The sequence below is a fragment of the Anopheles merus genome, chromosome 2R (assembly GCF_017562075.2).
Source record: "Anopheles merus strain MAF chromosome 2R, AmerM5.1, whole genome shotgun sequence".
Taxonomy (NCBI): Eukaryota; Metazoa; Arthropoda; class Insecta; order Diptera; family Culicidae; genus Anopheles; species Anopheles merus.
The window spans coordinates 42805673-42823887 of record NC_054082.1 but is presented as its reverse complement, the minus strand read 5'-3'; the positions used below and the strand labels follow the sequence as shown (position 1 = coordinate 42823887).

General features: G+C 45.0%; 1 protein-coding gene across 1 annotated transcript; it reads right to left on the bottom strand.

Annotated features, from left to right (window-relative positions):
- Positions 1–72: 72 nt before the first annotated feature.
- Positions 73–15312, bottom strand: LOC121588356 (AF4/FMR2 family member 1-like). Its single transcript, XM_041906186.1, has 8 exons — positions 15242–15312; positions 12364–12546; positions 10299–10714; positions 2937–3435; positions 1700–2819; positions 1432–1621; positions 1102–1338; positions 73–1023 (listed from the first exon to the last, which is right to left on the bottom strand). Exons 3-8 carry the CDS (start codon positions 10456–10458, stop codon positions 974–976), a joined length of 2256 nt encoding a protein of 751 aa, XP_041762120.1. The 5' UTR covers positions 10459–10714; positions 12364–12546; positions 15242–15312; the 3' UTR covers positions 73–973.
- Between the last annotated feature and the right edge of the window lie 2903 nt (positions 15313–18215).

Sequence of the window (18215 nt, the reverse complement as noted above, 5' to 3'; positions counted from 1 at the left end):
TCGATTGGTGTAGTAAAAGACGAATCCGTTTAAGAAGAAAATAAAAGATCACGATCGCAAGTTACATTTAAACATCTCAAATAGATTCTTTATTAGGATCATTTCTCTCGATTATAGATGCTTTGTAAATAAGAGATATAAACGTTCATTATGAGCGAGCTGGTAAAATTTGCCACGCCGCACACATTACACAGCTTGTATATACGGAGTTTGTTTTATGAGTGCACGATCGCAAACATACGTGATCAGCTAGCTGCTACTGCTATTGTAGACAGTAGTTCATAATATGTTTTTGCAATCTTGTTTCAATCAACCTGCTCCAAACGTGCGTTGTCAACTTGATTTGCCCTCCCTCGCAATATATACGACTGTACAAATTAAATTCTCTCATTCCTTCTTCTAATGCATAATTGCTGTACCGGCCGGTGAACCAAACATTGTAATACTTCTGCAAACGAATTGCCGACATGCATACATGCTGAAATCTCCCGCTTGCATCCCGTTGGAGTTATCATCACTTGTACTACGGTATCATTTTGCTGTGGTCCTATTACCATGATTGTACCCATCCTACTAGTCCACCACTTTATATCACTCATATCATATGTAATCGAATAAAATAAAATAAAAAATGCATACACAATCATGCCATTACTGTCGCTCGCCATGTACGCACCGCTACACACATACTAGTACACCCGGGGGAACATGTTCTACCCGTACAGTTGGCCACTTTTAAATGTCACAGTAATCGGTAACACAGTCCCAGTGTGCAAATCTCGTTCCAAGTACACTAAAGTAAGAAACAGTCCAAATGAGATCGCGATTCTCATTTCTCGCCAACAAAACTACACAATTCTGCTTTCCATATCAAGGTATGGCAACCGTGGCAGCACAGACGTGACAAATGATAGGTTCAACCCGTTGGCGAAGGTCCGGCAGGGGTGAAGGCTAGGTCGCTACATTGCGACCACTAGCTGTCCCAAATTTCATCTCGTTGCTTTGCTGCAAGTCGTTTCCGTTCTGTTCCGAAAAGGGAGAAATAAAGAAATAAAGGGTAAAACACACGGACAGAGCGTATAGTGCGCCTTCCTACCCTACCTTTGGCTTCACGCAGGACACGTCGTTCGTTTTCACGTTCCTCCGGGGCGGTTTTTAGCTTCACGCCGAGCGCCGACGATACCATGCGGCGTGCCATGGCGGCACACGTTTCCGGACGCTGGCGGTACGGTTGAAGCGAGCTGGCACATTTGCGTGCCTTCGAGCGTGATTCGGCCGTCGCTTCGCCCAGCGGTTTCACGCGTGCGAACGAAAGGCCAGTGGTGAGTACTTCGGCAGCTGTTTAAAAAAAAAAAAGAGAGCAAGAACACATCATTTTATCGTGTAACACGAAGTCAATCGTAGCCGTTCACCATTCCCCTCAAGGCTTACCAATTCTGGAGCTGCTAAACACAGCCAACGCGTGCGTATCGTCCACCCATTTGATGTCGAAACCCGATTCCTTGTACTGCGAGAACATCATCATCAAATCTTGGGTCTTAAACTCGGCCGGAAAGCTGGACACCTCCAGCACGTGCGGAAACTCTTCCTCGTTCAGCATAGCCTGCTTGGTTTCGTACGACTGTGGCAAGTACAGAAATGAAAGCGAAAAATGGTCAATACACGCGTGCGGTAGAGCATTTTACCGCGCTCAGCTTACCTTATAGTCCGACTGAGGCGTCTCGATCGACACTTTCCCGACAGCCGTCGTGAGCTCTTCGAGCATTTTCGGATTTAAACAGTCACCATTGTCGTCGTACATCGATTCCCAATCGTCCTCCTCTTCCTCCTCGGTCGATGCTACACTGCCGCCCTTAGGCGCGCTCGTACCGTTCGGTACCGAGGCATCCTTGGCCAGCTTTCCCACTCCAGTCTTGGTCGGTTTCTGCCCTTCGCCCTCGGCCACCGGGGCGGCAGCAGCAACGGTGCGTTTCGCCTTTGCCGGCTTCTGCACTGCCGTGGGTACCGGCGTAGGTTCGCCAATTTCCAGCACGTCCGAATTAAACGTCTGCTTCATGATGCGCCGATTGCTGCGATTGATTTCCTGCGACGCCCGCCGCAGTTCCTTCTCATCGCGATCGATCTTTTCGGTCGCCTCGTTCGGATCGGTGGCGATCAGCAGGCTGGCGGGCAAGGGTGCCGGTGCCATCGTCCCATTGCGCACATTACGATTGCGTTGATTGTTGCGCTGCATCGTTGCGGCCGTTTCGGTAGGGCTACGTTCCAAGCGAGTCTCCGGCTCTTCCGGGCACGGTGGGGCGTTCTGTTCCAGTAGCACTGGGCGTGCTGGCTTTTGTTCCGATTGCTGCTGCTGCACTTCTAAGCTATGGCTTCGTTTTTTAAACGAATCCAATGAAACCGCTCCTACGGATTCGGAACCGTCCGACGGAACGTCTATCACAGTATCACAGTAGGGCGGTGCGTCAGTAGCGCCGCTTGGCAGTACCGAAGATTTCGTTCTACCCTTGTCCGCCGCTCTCAATCCTTCCGGATCCTTGGAAGACGCTGTTGCAGGTGGTGGCAAGGCAGTGGCGGCGCTCGCCGTCTCACACGAGGCACCAGTTTCGGGCAGCTGAGCGCGACTGGATGGCGTGCGCAACAATGCTTTGGCTGGGGATGGGTTTACTTTGTCAGCGTTGCCGCCATCGGTCGCGTCTGGTGGAACGGACGACTGCGGATGGGATGCTGCGGCAACTACCGGAGGCGTCGTTAAGCTACGACGCGCACGGGGAACGTAGACGGCACGGTCCGGACGTCGCTCACGATGGGGACGGTTGGTCCTAAAACGGGGGATGAAAAGATTCGGTCAATTAAAACTAAACACAAGAAAAAAATGCGCTATTGCGAGCAAATTCCATCCCGCACCGGATGAATCTACAAGGCTCACCATAACTTACCTTGCAGTTGGCGAGGTAGCTGCGATGGCGCTGCTACTTCCGGCACTGTCACTTCCTATCCCCCGACCAGCGTCCGGTACGCGCGATAGCGATTCCTGCCCACGGCTGGTGCTAGTTTTTTCGTCCGCTCCCGCTGTTTCCTTTTCGGGCAGATGGCCTTCTCGGGAATCTGGTGTGCTTCTTAATACTCTATCCGGCACAGTGCAGTCGGTGGTAGTGGTCTGCAGCAAAAGCTGCAATGCCTGCTGATGGTGAGCCGGTGGATGCGGATGATGCTGTGCGGAAGGCCGCAAATGACCGTAATCGTTCGGATGCTCGCAGGCTGCCGGCGGTGCGAGTTGGTGGACCACGTTTTCCGCTAGCTTCAGTGCGCGCCTTGCCGCCGGTGGACGATAAATTCCGACCACGGGTGGGAACTTTACACCGGCACCGTTGCTGCCAACCGGTTGCTGCAGCTGCTGCTGCGAATCTCCGTACGTGTCTGGGTGAGGCGGCAAACCTATGTGAATAGCACAAAAATAAATGTAAGTTTTATTGGAGTTGCACACGGTGTTGAGGCATTTTGTTAATAGTTTTGTCGACTTTAATTAAGATTCAATTGGAGTTTTAATTAACCACATGTAGTGCTGGTCATGGGGACACTGACCATGACACATCTAGCCGGGTAAAACCTTCATGTACCGAAGGCCACTCCTTTTCCGAGGAGTGGACGTGCTTGAAGTTGGTTGGTTTCGTTTGCATAACCACCAACCAACTGCCACGTGTTGCCATGTGTTTTTGCGCGTATAAGAGCGTGTGCGTGCTTTCTTCACAGCGTTGGCCTTGACTGGTATTGTTTGCCGTTCACCGTTGTCATGGAAGCGATGTTCGGCAGCAAATCGCACTTTGCATTCATCGTTCAATCTTCCTTCGAATGGTGCAATAGACTAAGCTAGCATTTAAATTCCCCTGGCCAAGATAACGCAAAAAAACTCCTTTTCTTATGTAGCCCAAAGCCCATCGTGCCCACCATGCGGCCCCGACCGTTGTTAGGTCCCGTTCATTACGCGATGCCTACAGATTGTGCAATTGCGGTGGTTGCGTTGGTAGCGCTCTATCGGAACGCGAACCGTTTTTCCCGCTTCATCATTACGCCAGTCGTGGGTGGCGGCGTATTGGCGCCTCCATAATCCAGTGTGTTTTATGGCTCTGTGTGTGTGTGTGAGTGTGGAGTGCAGCCGAAAGTGAACTTTCCTGGGCAGGAGGACTGCATCGACTACTGTGCCACCCCGTACGAACGGCGTGCGAAAGGAAGGAAAATGACCAATTAGCGATGAAATGCGGTCACTGGGACCGAACCACCAACTTTCCAACCATTACGTTCCACACCAAAATGTTGGCGCATTTTTTGTGTGTGTTGTGGTTGTTGTTGCTGTTGTGTTGGGTGGGCTCTATCGCGCTACTATTACGGCTTCTGATCTCATCTCGGTGGCGCTACTCACCGCACCGGTTACATCTTTAGCTCCCATGCCACAAAGAGATCCACACGATTGAGGGTTGATCAGCCACAGAGGTAAATGAACAGAGAAGGAAAAAATAACGCGCTAAAGTCGGCCAACAACGCTTGCTGTGGGCTGGCAAATGTGAATGGACGGTGTAACCCAAAAAATCCATTATCTAACCGCGCGGGCTTGACCTTAAAACACTTTCGATTTCCTTTTCGTAGCTTCGCTGCCGGACGAGGAGAAGGGGGGGGGGGGGGGGAGAAAGTGCGGAGATGATCGGCGACGATTGGTGCAAGCGAAAAGCCATCGATTCTTCGCAAGCTCGTAAATTAACCCCGCGTGGCATGGCACACACTACACTTTGTATTCCAAAAGGGCATGGCGCAGGGGATGATGCATGGAGAATTTTAAAACAGTCACAGCGGAGTGAAGCACGAGAGTTGATGAAAAGAGCACGACCGACACACCACAACTGTTTCAGTAAATTAAAGCAACACATAAATGTCTCTTCAAATTTAACCGATTTTGTTTTTTTGCACGGTTCAAGCGCAAAAGCTTTCCTTTATCATCAATCATTTGAAGGTACACATTGGAAACATTAAAGAACGCTTCAAACTTTGAGGCAAACTTGGGACAAACTTTTCCTTTTACTCGACATGCCTAACATTCCAGCTGTGGGCAGCGGAACAGCATTGACAGCATTCCAGCGAGGCAATCTACGCTGCGGATTCCATTTTTTTTTCATTTTCACATCTTCCAAACACCGGTTTCGGTTGTCACATGCGCATAAACAAATACACACACATACACATACATAGACACATGGAGACAGGTAAATGGGCGCGCAGACTCCTCTAGGCAAAAGCATGGCCAAGTAGCAAGTAGGCCCATTTTCCATCCACCTGTTTCTCGTTCACATTTCAGACGATGATGATGGTGGCCGTTAGTAGTTGGCGATGCTGTAATCACTAGCGCCCAGCTTGCAGCGACTGTTGTGTGCATTTTTTGCGTTTTTTGGGTTTGTTTTGTAATAGTTCACTAATGTTGCACCGTATCGTTCTTCGCTGTCCAGTGTAAAGATATTCGTGTTCGATAAACGTATATGTATTTTAATAATATGCGCACAAAAGTGTCACCACATGGATCGCGCCCTTTTCGGTAAACGTGTTTCTCCGGCCCACACACAGACACACACACACAAAACACATGCATTATTGATTCGTTCACGCTCTGCTTTCGGCGAGCATTCGATGCTGCACTGCTTCCGGATGGTCGTTGCACCGCTGTAACACGCGATATATATAAAATGCCGCTCGCTTCCAGATCGGCAATTCGCACAGCCCGACGATTCGTGTGACTACAATGAGGGCGAGCCGGCATTAAGGGGCCTCCCTGTGTGGAGCGGTCTAGCGGATCCGGCGGGCTTTACTTCCGTTTCTGATGCTTCCACCTGCTTCCCCACGCTACAAAGAAAAGGGCGGTGAGCGGCGCACAATGGAAAACTGAGGGGATGTTGATTATTATGCCGGTTCCGGGGTTTATTCGTTTGTGGTGCACACGAGAAGAGCCCCGGGAGGTAAAGGGGGATGGGGTGATAATTATTAGCACGGATTCACACTAATTGAGGCAACGTTTTGTTGCCTTCATCGGGCTGGTTTATGCTGAAGAAAGGACGTGCGTGCGTATGCGAGCGTGTGTGTGTGTGTGCTAACATTGAAGGGCTTTTGTTTTATTTTTTCGGTGTGTTTTGTGTAGTGGCGTGCTAAATATTACCCGCCGTCAGTGTGAAGCAGGGAACAGCAGAGCGAAAATCTAACTGTATAAGTAAGTGTGTGGCATACAATTGGTTTGTAAATGTTTGTTTCAGTATTGAGTTTTAAAAAAACTAAAAGTTCTGATTTCCTAAATCTTCAATCCGCTTCTTCTATGCCCAGACAACTCTTGAGTTGAACAATTAAATGGGTTATATTTTTTCCAAATATTCACTTCACAAAATGGAAACGTTTTGCGACTACCCTTCAGTCACAAACAAACAAACAACCCTATACTGCTGTTTGTAAACAAACAGCGACCCTTGAATGAATCAAACTTCACAATAGCGCGTACAATAATTCCAACTTTTTGTTTCCTTCTTCTTACAACCGTGTGCCAGAGCTTCTTCCACGAGCCGTGCGCACACTGCGCAGAAGCGTACGCACACGTTCTGTCATCTGCCGGAATGCACCACACATACATACACACACGCTGGGTAGCCCTTACTGCTGCTGCTGCACCAATACCAATAGCAGCAATAGGGGTAGATTTTTTCCACTGTTCTTTTTCACACACACACACAAATCACCTTTGCAACCCATTTCAGTGAAGCACATACACATAGCAACGATATCTATTTTCACCTTTAGCAAACTTCTAAAAACTCATTTATTTGCACTAATCACCAGGCATCCTTACCACTGTATTAAAAACGCTTTGCACAGCCCTCGAGCCCCAGCGAGAAGGTTGAAAAGGTCGCTCTCGTATACGCCTACTGCTAGCAGAGGTAGAGGAAGGTGAGCCGAACGCGAACAACGGCACGCACCACACACAACCGAAACACAGCAACGGGCAAACGCGAACTGGCCCGCAACGAATTGGCCAAGCTGTTCTGTGCCGTAGCGGTGTTCCCTTTCCCTTTTCACGGCACGTACAGTGCGGCGCTCCCAGCAACCGACGACAAACGGGGCGCACAAACAAGCTTCACGACGACGACAGACTCACTGACTGACTGACTGTTTCGCCTGTGAAGCTCCTCCATTCACGGACACCACAGCACACAGGGGTGGGATGATTGTGCTGTTGCTGCTGCCGTTGCCTGTCTGCGGTCGAGGGGGTATGCTGCTGCTGCTGCTGCTGCTACCCCTTCCTAACGAGAGCGTTCTGTACACGCACACCACTGCATGATATAGGGTGGTGATTCCGAGGGTGCAAAAAGCGTGAGTTGGTGTGTTTTTACCGTCCGTACGAATTTTTGCACGATGCGTTGGTGTGCGAGAGCAATATGCAGGGGTGTTGAAGCAACATAACATCCGACGACGGTTAAAATGTTACTTCTTTAGAAAAAGAATGAAGAAAAATATCTTAACTTCTACAACAGTCCTTTTATCAACACGTCACTTATTAAGAATTTATTTTCTACAATTTAAGCTCAGAATAACAGAAGACTCGTTTTTTTAATTGTTGCGTGCTAAAACTAAATAGTCAAACAGTTGAAGAAGAAAACAAGCATCTCAAACTAAAAAATACACAGGAGAACCCCTTATAAGGTTAATCCGTTCCAGTGACTCACTCGTCATACGAAAAACTCGCTATATGGGAGGCATTTTCCCTATATAATTTGAATGAAAAGTGAAATAATTGGTTGCCTCGCTAATATGGTGATAAAAAAGGCAAATACGAAAAAATACCATTATTATCATCGGGGGGGAAATATGTATAGTTCACTATTTCACTATACTAGTTCACTATACTGCTAAAAATTACAAATTATTTAAAAAGTAGTCGATTGTCGATGAATATTTTCTTTAATATTTCCCAAAAGCATTCGTTGCTGTTCGATCTATTTTGGTTTGTGTGTAATAAGAGTTTGTTGTTGCGCTGTTCGGTATTTAATTGCTAATTTTTCGTGGTTTATATTCTTCACCATGAATGAGGTGTTTAAGATTTCGATACATTACTTTGCATAATATCTACAACACAGTCGTACGATGCTCCTCCAACTGACAGCAATCAAGCCACAAATCAAGCAAAGAAGAATGCTAGATTTTAATTTTTAGAATTAATCAAACGATTAAAAGAGGCAAATGAGGGCAATGGGCTCAAAGTCTCTGCAAAAAAAAACTGACACAATTAGCAATGACAGGGAGGGACTTTTGCCTTCTTGAGCAAGTAGATCCAGCAAAGTTCACAAGACACATTCGCAAATATACCCCACATTCTAGCCTCACACTATTATACGACACATCCTGGTAATAGATTTATATTACACGATGCTTAGTATCGAACGTCTCGTTTGCCTGAGCGATAATCAAATGTAAAGAAATGCTCAATGTATACCGATCCTGATCTTGATTTTAGATGTGCTCTAAAAAAATGTATCCCGAACATGGAGAATATGGGGCTCGTTATGCGAGATTGTACTCGTTAAAGGAAAGGAATGTTTGCATTAGGAGCATTTAAAAAGCCAAAAAAGCTCATAAAGCGATTGAATAATACACTGATAATCCAAACCACTGCAGCATACCTTTCGCACCTCACACACACACACACACAAGAGCGCGGGACAAGAGTACGGCGAGGTACGATCGAGCAAGCGTAAGCGACTTTGCTGCAAACTGCAACTACTGAGGTACAAGGACTCAAACTGTTACGCCACATTGTTAGGGTAGGTGCAGGGGTGCAAACGATGCGGTTTGCAGCATTGCCACGCTTTTGCTTTCTACCGGTTGACGTCCCAACGCTACGCTATGCCAATGGGTCAGACCGCGGCGCGCATAAGCAGCTTACCGTGCAGCACCACCGCAGCGCCGCCCGGCCGATGCAGCAGCGTGGTAACCATATTTCGTAATAAGTTTCAACCCTTCCCCTACTATCTCGGCCGCACGTAATGCGATGCTGCGCTCTGTGGACCCATGTGTGAAGTGTGGCCCACTTTGCATGGCGACGCCGATCGGCCGGCCGACGGAAAAAGTGATCGTGCCGTGATCGCGTGAAGTAATGTGATCACCTTTCGTGCAGCAGCTGCAACACCATCCGTTCGCACGTAAGATGCTGGGGAGGTTTGAAATGGGTGGGAAAGAGGGGGAGGGGCAGTCGTTTGAAAACATTGCGTCTTGAGTTCCCGTAGGAGCGAAAGGCAACTCAATGTATCCGAATTTGTTATCTTGATTAGTTGATGTTTGCTTGATGATTACTTGATCAGATAACAGCCGCTGGCGGGAATTTCCCCCCCTACTTATACAGCTAGCAGACAGGTATTAAAGATAATATCCGGATAGCCCAATGCACAAATAAACAAATTAAAATTAGTTGAATATGTATCCAATATCTATTTTCCAAAATATCCAGTATTGCTCTAAAATAAGTACGTGTATTTTTTTTGCAATTTCCCTCAAATTGTTGCATCTTTCAACGAGATCACTGCAAAGACACGTTATCGAACAGCAACAGCACCTTTTGCCAATCGCCACCACATTCCATTTCACGTTGCATAACAGGACCTACTGCTGAGCAAGACCTCCCGAAGCAAAGTATAAGAAAAGCTATGCGCAATAACAATGAGCAAAGGCCGATAGTTTTCCACCGTAAAGCACGCAACCGGACTGATTAATCGACAGCAGTTTAGTAACCAAAATTGCACACCGACACAAAAAAAACAATACTCAAACGAATCTCGAACGAAAGCGAAAGTAGCAGCAATTTGGCAGAGCGTGAGACGGAAATTAAGGCGAGACCGACACTGACCAAGAAGAATAATGCAAAACCAACACAACGTAACAGAATTGCAAACGAAAGGTATAGTAGAGCGATATTAGACTAATAGTAGAGGGATATTGCATGTAAGCAGTAGAAAAATGACCAAGAAAAGGTAGAGAAATTATTTAAAAAATGAATATTCTACAATTTTCCACATTTAGATCATTAGTTCTCTCACTCCGAAGTTATCTATGCTTCTGCGCTAATTTCCATCGTATTACTTTGATTGTAAGAACTGTATCATTGAGATAAAAGCTACATTCACATGAATTTATTTTTAAAAGTCATAATTTGTCACACTTTTCTAATGTAAAACTGTATCACAACATAAACAGATAGGCAGCAAAGAAAGTTCAATTCAACTTACCCTTCAGTTTGTCGCCAAATGCAGTCTCCTCATCGATAAGATACGATTGTGGTGGTGCTGAGTTGGTGGTGGTTGCCGAACTGTGTTGCTGTCGTCGTTGTTGTTGTTGATGAACGCCAACAGCTCCACCACTCGGCAGCAGTATCGTTTCAGTGCCCATTCCGTTGTTGCCGTTTGGCTGATCTTCCTCCGGGTGGATTCGGTTTTCACCTGTTCTTTGCCCGCTCACCAACGCACTGTTGATGCTGCCGGTTGTTGTGGTTGTGGCGGGAGCGCTGCTACCACTACAGCCGCTACTAACTGTGGTGACGGTACTGGTGCCTCCGGTTGGAGGAGTCGTTGAACTACGCCAGCTGGTGTAATGTTGGGTCTTTGGCGCAGGTGTAGCTGATTCGCTGCTAGTTGATTCTTCGAAGCTGATCGTTCGTGCGGGAAGGAAAACAAATGCAAAAAAACATGATACTGCCATTAATGAGACTGCCAACACACAACACTCGAATCGATGCCTTTACTAAGTAAACCCTAAAACCACTCCTCCTCCTCCTACTAAAGGTCAGTGAATCTTCGTCGAACGATCGGCATTTGTGTTTGTTGCCTTGAAGGTCGAGTTCAGTGCGTGTGGCCACATTGGGGGTGCCACATTCACCGTGCCATCCGGCACCGGCCGGACTCGTTCCCGCACCACCCACAGAGGTCGGTGGTTGCTTTCGAGGCGGCATAATGCACGGCACGCACCCAATGCCGCCAGAGCACACGCCAGACAAACCGCGCATCGTGCCAACCCGAGGAGCACGTACGCTCGACGAGCCCACGTCACAAGCCGATCCTTTTCGCACTACCCTTGCGTAACAATCTGGGCCAGTCGGAGTGTAACCTGAATTGGAATGAATTCTTCGACACAAAGATAATACCAAGCGGACGAAGAAAGCCATAATTCACTCTATAGTGTATCGGCTGCAGGTGATCGATAGTCGAGTATAAATGAAGTACTTTATTTTTAGAAAGTAACCCAGTTTCGCTTTCGATAAAATAGAAATAAATCACAGTGCTTTTAATACTATTTTTCAAATCGATGCCAAGATCTATTTCCATACTCGAAACGATTTGCAACGACTCTTGCTAAACGTAGCTTTATTCCAAGAGAAATTTCAAAAATTAAGCGAAGATGGTCAGCCAACAATGTAGAGCAGGGGTCTCCATCCTGTGGTCCGTAGCGTTAAAAGAAGTGATCCGCGAAATGATAGATTTTTTAAATAGAAAAGCTTATTTATTGCAAAGAATATTGTGCATTTTTCCCACTATCAAGATTACATTTTAACATCTTATTGTATATTTAAACATATTTTTGAAAATAAATCTTTGAAGTAAGTGCACAAAATATATGCCCTTAATATTTGGGCCACAGCAAATGTATTTTCAAAGCCATATGGTCCGTGATCCCAAAAAGATTGGAGAGCACTGATGTAGAGGACAAACTCAAGCGAATCGAACGAAACGCACCTGCGAAACACAACATTTCTTGCAATGATCCTCCTCGAAGAAAGAAGGCCGTCGCAGTTAAAAATAGAAAATTATATTTCAAGACCAATGTTGGATACCCACACCTCTACACTTTACACGTTCCTTTGGTTCTTCGGAATACTTTGCTTGCTATTAGCGTATTCTATCCAAAGGTTGCATTCAAAACTTTAGAACGAGTAAATATTGCACGTACACGTGAAAATAGTGGACTAGACTGACTGACCTCTCGACTAACATGACTCATTTTGCCGACCTTTGTCCTGACCGCTAGACTGGTTGAGATTGATGAATGAAGTACAGCCTTTGTTTATAGCGAAAAGTCTATTTCACCCAAATATACCAACCAACCATGCAGCTTAGACGTAAAAATAGACTTCAACAGCCAGGCTAGACGTGGGTGCGGGTCGTTACCCTTGACAGAGTGCTACACTGCTTTTTTCAGCATTATTTGCGATGACAAATTAATCTTGTCGAAAGAAAACGACTCTTGCGCTTGATCGGGCGGATCCTCTGGGAAAGCAGTGTCGGAACCGGCCAGACTCACCTTTTTCCAATCGACGATTTGACGTCCTGAAGTAACTGATGGCGAAAGCACACGACCGTGCGCCGCTCGGTACCGATGCCAATGGAGAACGTCACGATGTCATGCTGGCTGAACGATTTACTTGCGCAAACTCTGTGGACCAGGAATCGGCGGTAGCTGCTGAACGGCGGAAAGATCAGTACACTATGTGGCCGGGATGAGAAGGAGAGAGAGGAATGAAAACGAACAATTAGAGATACTATTATCTTATTAGATAGTTAGTAAGATTTAAATTAAATTCATTAATGGCGTTAAAAACTGCATCAATTCCATTATACTTTCAAGATCGGCCGTTACAGAAGTTTTGCATTTTTTTATTACTCAATGTTAATTCGTTAGAAGCCCCTTCACTCTTTTTTGTAGGATAAAATGCTCGATGCATCTACATTATCAGCCTGATCGAACAACTGCCCAGTGAAGGGATCGTTTGCCCTACTCTAATTAACACCTTTCTCTCTAGATTCGCCGGATTCGCTCACCGGAAAGAAGCATTTCTAGCAAAAGCAATCGCACTCGAATGTGGAAACCCCTGGTGAAAGAAACGATAGCCCAGCAGTTCACACAACAATAGCGATTGGAAAGAAACACAAACACATAATTAACCCAAAACGCGATTGCTTTTACTTTGCTAGCACCTAATTAAGAATGGCCGATTCGATCGTTGGCTTTCCCGAACGTTTCTTTCTTTCTGGTGCGTCAAGAAATGATCTCATCATGCCGAGGCACCGGCCAGGATGGTGGGGCTGGAATGAAACAAAATAAAACAAACGCAAAACAACGGGCGATTTTTGGGCCAGTTACGTTGCTTTTTCCCCACCACCACTACGCCATGTGGTTTTCGTTATAAATATTTATTCCAAATCAGTTCGCAATGCAATGCCCTCGGCTGGATATGCGACTGGTAAAGCAAAAAGAAGCACTAAGTCCTGCAGAGTGCAAACGGTCGTGCAAAGCGATTGAGACATTTCATCCAGCAATCATCGGACCGATTATGAGGCAGTTAGGAATATGATTCGATTTTTTTTTTTGATATTCCTATGTGTTAACCAAATTATGCAAAAAACAAACAACGAAACAAGTTAATTGATACGCTTCCTTGTTGCTGTTTTGGGGGCAATTGAAAATGATAAATAGCAACGTGTCTGATTAAAATACCACTAGAAACGAGTACGGGACCGGCTTATGTTAGTAGCCAAACACACATACACAAACCATCAAGCGCAAATACAAACTGCACGAAACGAAAATTGGCCAAAACCAGTTCTCTTGAATCGTGGTGCCGTAAACCGTAGCAGCGCGTCATTCCCTTTCAATTGCGCCAAACGGAACATTTGCGCGATAATGATTATGCAAATTTTTTCACCAATTTACCACCACTCCACACAAACAGAGGAAGCAAATGAGGCGCGTTACAGTGACTTAAACTTTATCTCTTCCTGTGGCAAATTTGCATGATAGACAGTTTTCAAGCTGGCCGTCGGTCTCGTCAATGGCCCGTCGGTGCGGGTAAGACCAAACACAGTTGTGCAACTTGCAACTAACCCTCATTTTGGTGGTGTGTTGTTTGTGGCCTTTATTTGTTTGCCCAAACCAATGGGGGCGCGTCGCGGAAAATCGGATCAGCCAATTACAACTAAAATCGCAACAATCGATAATGATTTGAAAAAGCATGCCATAGAAACGTGCATTCGACTGATTGATTGTTGAGCGATTTGTTGAGGTGCCGTTTTTGTTTTGTTTTTGCTGCTCGCTTTCCAGCAAATAGGACGAGAAATATTTTAGCAGATGTAAAATTTAATCATAACCTAATGTACGATATGTACGATCCAACCAGCTGCAGCAGAGCAATGCGGTAATATAATCATTGGTTGAATAAACGAACTAAACAAAGGTTTCGTAGTACAATCACATTTTACGGGATCGCAAAAAAAAAGCCTAAGCTTAGTATTTAAACTAGGTTCTTGATGACCTTTCACATTTTTTGTATTAATTTACCATTTGTAAGAGCAATTTATTGCATATTAAATGTCTTGAAGAATTTTGTTTGAATATTTAGTTAAATGGGGAAAAACTGATAAAACTGTTTACAAGCTTTATACAATTAAAAGATCCATAGCTCCATTCATTAATTACTTCTTCTTCTTTGGCACATCAACCGTTATCGGTCAAGGCCTGCCTGTACACTACAAGTGGGTTTGGCTTACAGTGACTTATTGATTTACCCATAGCAGGATAGTCAGTACTACGTATGGAGACACGGTCCCCATTCAGAGCTTGAACGCATGACGGGCATGTTGTTAAGTCGTGCGAGTTGACGACTGTACCACGAGATCGGCCATCCATAAATTACGTCACGTCCAAAATGATACATTTCGACATCCGATGCATAATAAAAACAATGAAATGTAATAATCTTTTAACAAAACAGATGCAAAGTGTGATCTAAATGTTGCAATGTAGTTTATATGTAGTAAAGTAATGTTTAAGTAAACCTGTTATTAGGAAATCACTGTTCGTTTTTGTTAGTAAAGTGGTTTTGATACATTTATCATCTTTAATAGATTTTAAATTGTACAATAAAAAAGATTTTTGTGGAAATGAAAACATCTTTCACATACATTACTTATCTTCTCGCTACAAACAAGTTTCAGGCCTCGCAACCGTAAAAGAGACCCAGGAGGAAAAAACAGGTAACCAAGAAATACCGTTAGCCTTTCCGCAGCACTACCACACCATACGTTCGCGTTCTGGAACCGCAACATGTTCGACCGGATCCGCGGGGATCATGCAGTATGAAATGTAGGGGGAGCGGGGGAAGGGAGAAGGTCAGCATACTTACGCCTTTGGGTTAGACCTTTCGACGAAGCGCCGGATGTCCAGATCCACACAGTACACGAAGTCGTCGTCCCGGCGCTCAGGTACCGATTTACGATTGAATTATCCAGCTTGGCTTGCGAGGTTGTGAATGGAGAGCGCGGGGTGGCAATTTCGTACCAGCCCAACTGTTCCGTTCTTTTTTCCGTTCGCGAATCGGTGTGTTTGAGGAGCTGGTGTTGATAATGCTCACACAGCACAATATCAACTAAAGGTGCCTTGCCCGTTCGCTGCTGTACACTAGACGATGAAAATGATAGGCAGCCAAGCGGATCACTGAGATGGGATATCTGCCGCTGAAGCCACGTTAGCAAAATTATTCACACAAATGCACAATCCCACACGCACTGATGAGATGTTCTACCTCTGTACACTTTTCATCAATTTTCACACATCCATTACACTTCCGATCGGGCCCCGGAAAGAGAACTTGCTCGGTGTTGCTTAAAAAAATTAACACAATATTCGTTTGCTTCGACTGCCACCTTATCACACGGTAGCAGCACAATCAAAAGCCACTCGCATCACTTCGTTTCAACGCCCAATTTCACACGCTTCACAGCGACCACACAACACAAGACCTACTTTGGAGCTCGAGACCCCCCTTCAAACACGGGGCGGTCCGTTGCCTGTTGCCGTAACACCACTTTCCAATCCGCTTTACATTACATCTCTTCCGCACGTGCGTTGGACAACCCGTTCTAGAGGATGGATAAACCACTTCTGCCGCGGTCGCTACAAACTATAAACGAATTCGCCCGACGACCAGAGATCGTGACCTACCCGCGCACTGGCCAATTCAACGTTTCACGGCCGCACAGGAAAGCAGCAACTCAAAAAAAACTCTGAGCGAAAAACTCAAAACACTAAGAGCACGCACGGCACCATCGCTGTAAAGATGCGTTGCGAGCGAGTGTGTGTGTGTATGTGTTGGAAAACGCGACCATCGCCGCTTTTCCACGTCCGCTCCGTAGTTACTCGTTTTCCGCATGCATCACATTGAAAATACTTTATACACACACAGCAACGATATGGAGAATTTCCCTTAGCTCCCGGGGGGTATGATTAGTGTAAACAATCGCACGATGATGGTGTTGCAACTAATTTTCTGCCGGACGAATGCTCATACTGTACTTTTATTAGAATAAATTACTAGATAAATTTAACGCACCAGCGAAATAAATAAATATCACGTATGCTGTTTGTATCAGCGATTGGAAGGCACCATTGAAACTGTACAGTCAAACTGTCAAACGAGAACTGTCAAACCCATGTTTACCTTTTTTTGCGTGTCATACAGGGGTTTTCGCTTCTTCACAAGACCGGGCAATTCTTTGCATTTACATATGCATTTGAAGTGTTTTGAAATTTTGAAATCATGAAATCTTTAAAAATATATTTTCCCTTCATTTTTTCCCTTCAAAAAATTATTATATTACAACTGGTAAATTTGATTTCGTCATTCTAAAATCTAAAAATATTAAAATAAAAAAACAAAATGAAAGCACCATAGCTTCACTGGTTTCCTCAAAAGATGGCGTATTATAACTCATCATTATAGTGCTGTTCTTTTCTTCTTGCAATGTGTTTCGACAAGCTTCATCTAATAATAACTTCCCAAGTGACATTGCTCGAAATTGTTTTCGAAACCTGCTCGATTAGTACTCGATACGCCTGAAATTGTGGATTTGTGTGTGATAAAGTGTTTTGAAAGCGCTAAGATTTGGTAAGTTCGTAAATTAGACTTTCCTGTTTCGATGGGCGATGCCGTCGAGCTCATTTTACATTCGTAAATTTGATAATTAATGAAAAACAAAAGCAATTTTGTGTGACGTTGTTTTATAAAAATTGATATTATTTAAGTATAAAACGGCTACATGACCAACTATAGCGGTAGGAAACATCATTTCCGAGTGAATCTAGAAGAAAACAACGAAAAAGTCGCATCATAGTTGATTTTAAAGGCCTTTTTCTAAATTCCCTAAAGCTGGTGCAGTTTAAGGGAAGTTTAAGCACCGACAAACCGACATGACACTGGCGTTACAAAAGTGTCCCACACGAAAGTACTGTCATTTACCAGTGAGGCGAACACTTCTGTCAAAGTAAGCTCTGTTCCCTGCTGCTTCGATGTAAACAACTTTCTAAATACAAATTGCGAAGCAAGTGTGAGGCAAGATTTTGTGAGAATTATTGGACAAAACACCCAGGAAATCATTTTATATGTTTCCAAATCAATTCAAAAGATGTGAGAAGTACATCAAAAAACACACATTGGAATTTGCGAAGAAAAACAAAAAGTGGATTTAGCAGTTTCTTCTCTGTGTCAGTGTAGTAAGCGAATCATTATAGAGATGGCGCTAGTGTTTAACGTATTTTCATTTGAAAAAGGAGACAACTTTTGAAGCTCATTTTGTTCGAAGTGTCACGTCGGTTTGTCGGTGGTTTAAGGCTCCAGCTTAAGGGAATTTGCTCGAATTCCCGATTATTCGTGCTCGAAAATGTCAATTGGGTTATAAAGCCTTGCAACTTCCGGACAAAAATCTATATGATAGTTACCCAAATAGCCAGAATTGCTTAAGCAGCTCTTTTTGGCACGCTAAAGATCGCTGCTCGAATTCGCCTTTTGCAGTAGTTACCCAAATAGCCAGCTCGTACTTTATAGCTGATTTAGGGCTGTTTAACGAAAAATCGTTCCGATGTCGTACTTTGTGGCTAATTAGAGATAGACGGTACTTTGCGGAACTTTTCTTCTTCTTCTTTGGCACAACAACCGCTGTCGGTCAAGGCCTGCCAGTACCCAGTAATGAAGTGAGCTTGGCTTTCAGTGACTTATTCTTACCATAGCAGGATAGTCAGTCCTACGTATGGGGGCACGGTCTATTCGGGACTTTAACCCATGACGGGCATGTTGTTACGTCGTACGAGTTGACGACTGTACC

What these genes read in the sequence shown, in the direction of transcription:
- LOC121588356 (XM_041906186.1), bottom strand. Translation starts at nt 10,458, where the DNA reads ATGGGCACTGAAACGATACTGCTGCCGAGTGGTGGAGCTGTTGGCGTT. An exon ending in GTTTAGCAGCTCCAGAATTG is followed by an intron (nt 1,339 to 1,431) that starts GTAAGCCTTGAG and finishes TTTTTTAAACAG; the next exon opens with CTGCCGAAGTACTCACCACT. An exon ending in TGTCCTGCGTGAAGCCAAAG is followed by an intron (nt 1,024 to 1,101) that starts GTAGGGTAGGAA and finishes TTTTCGGAACAG; the next exon opens with AACGGAAACGACTTGCAGCA.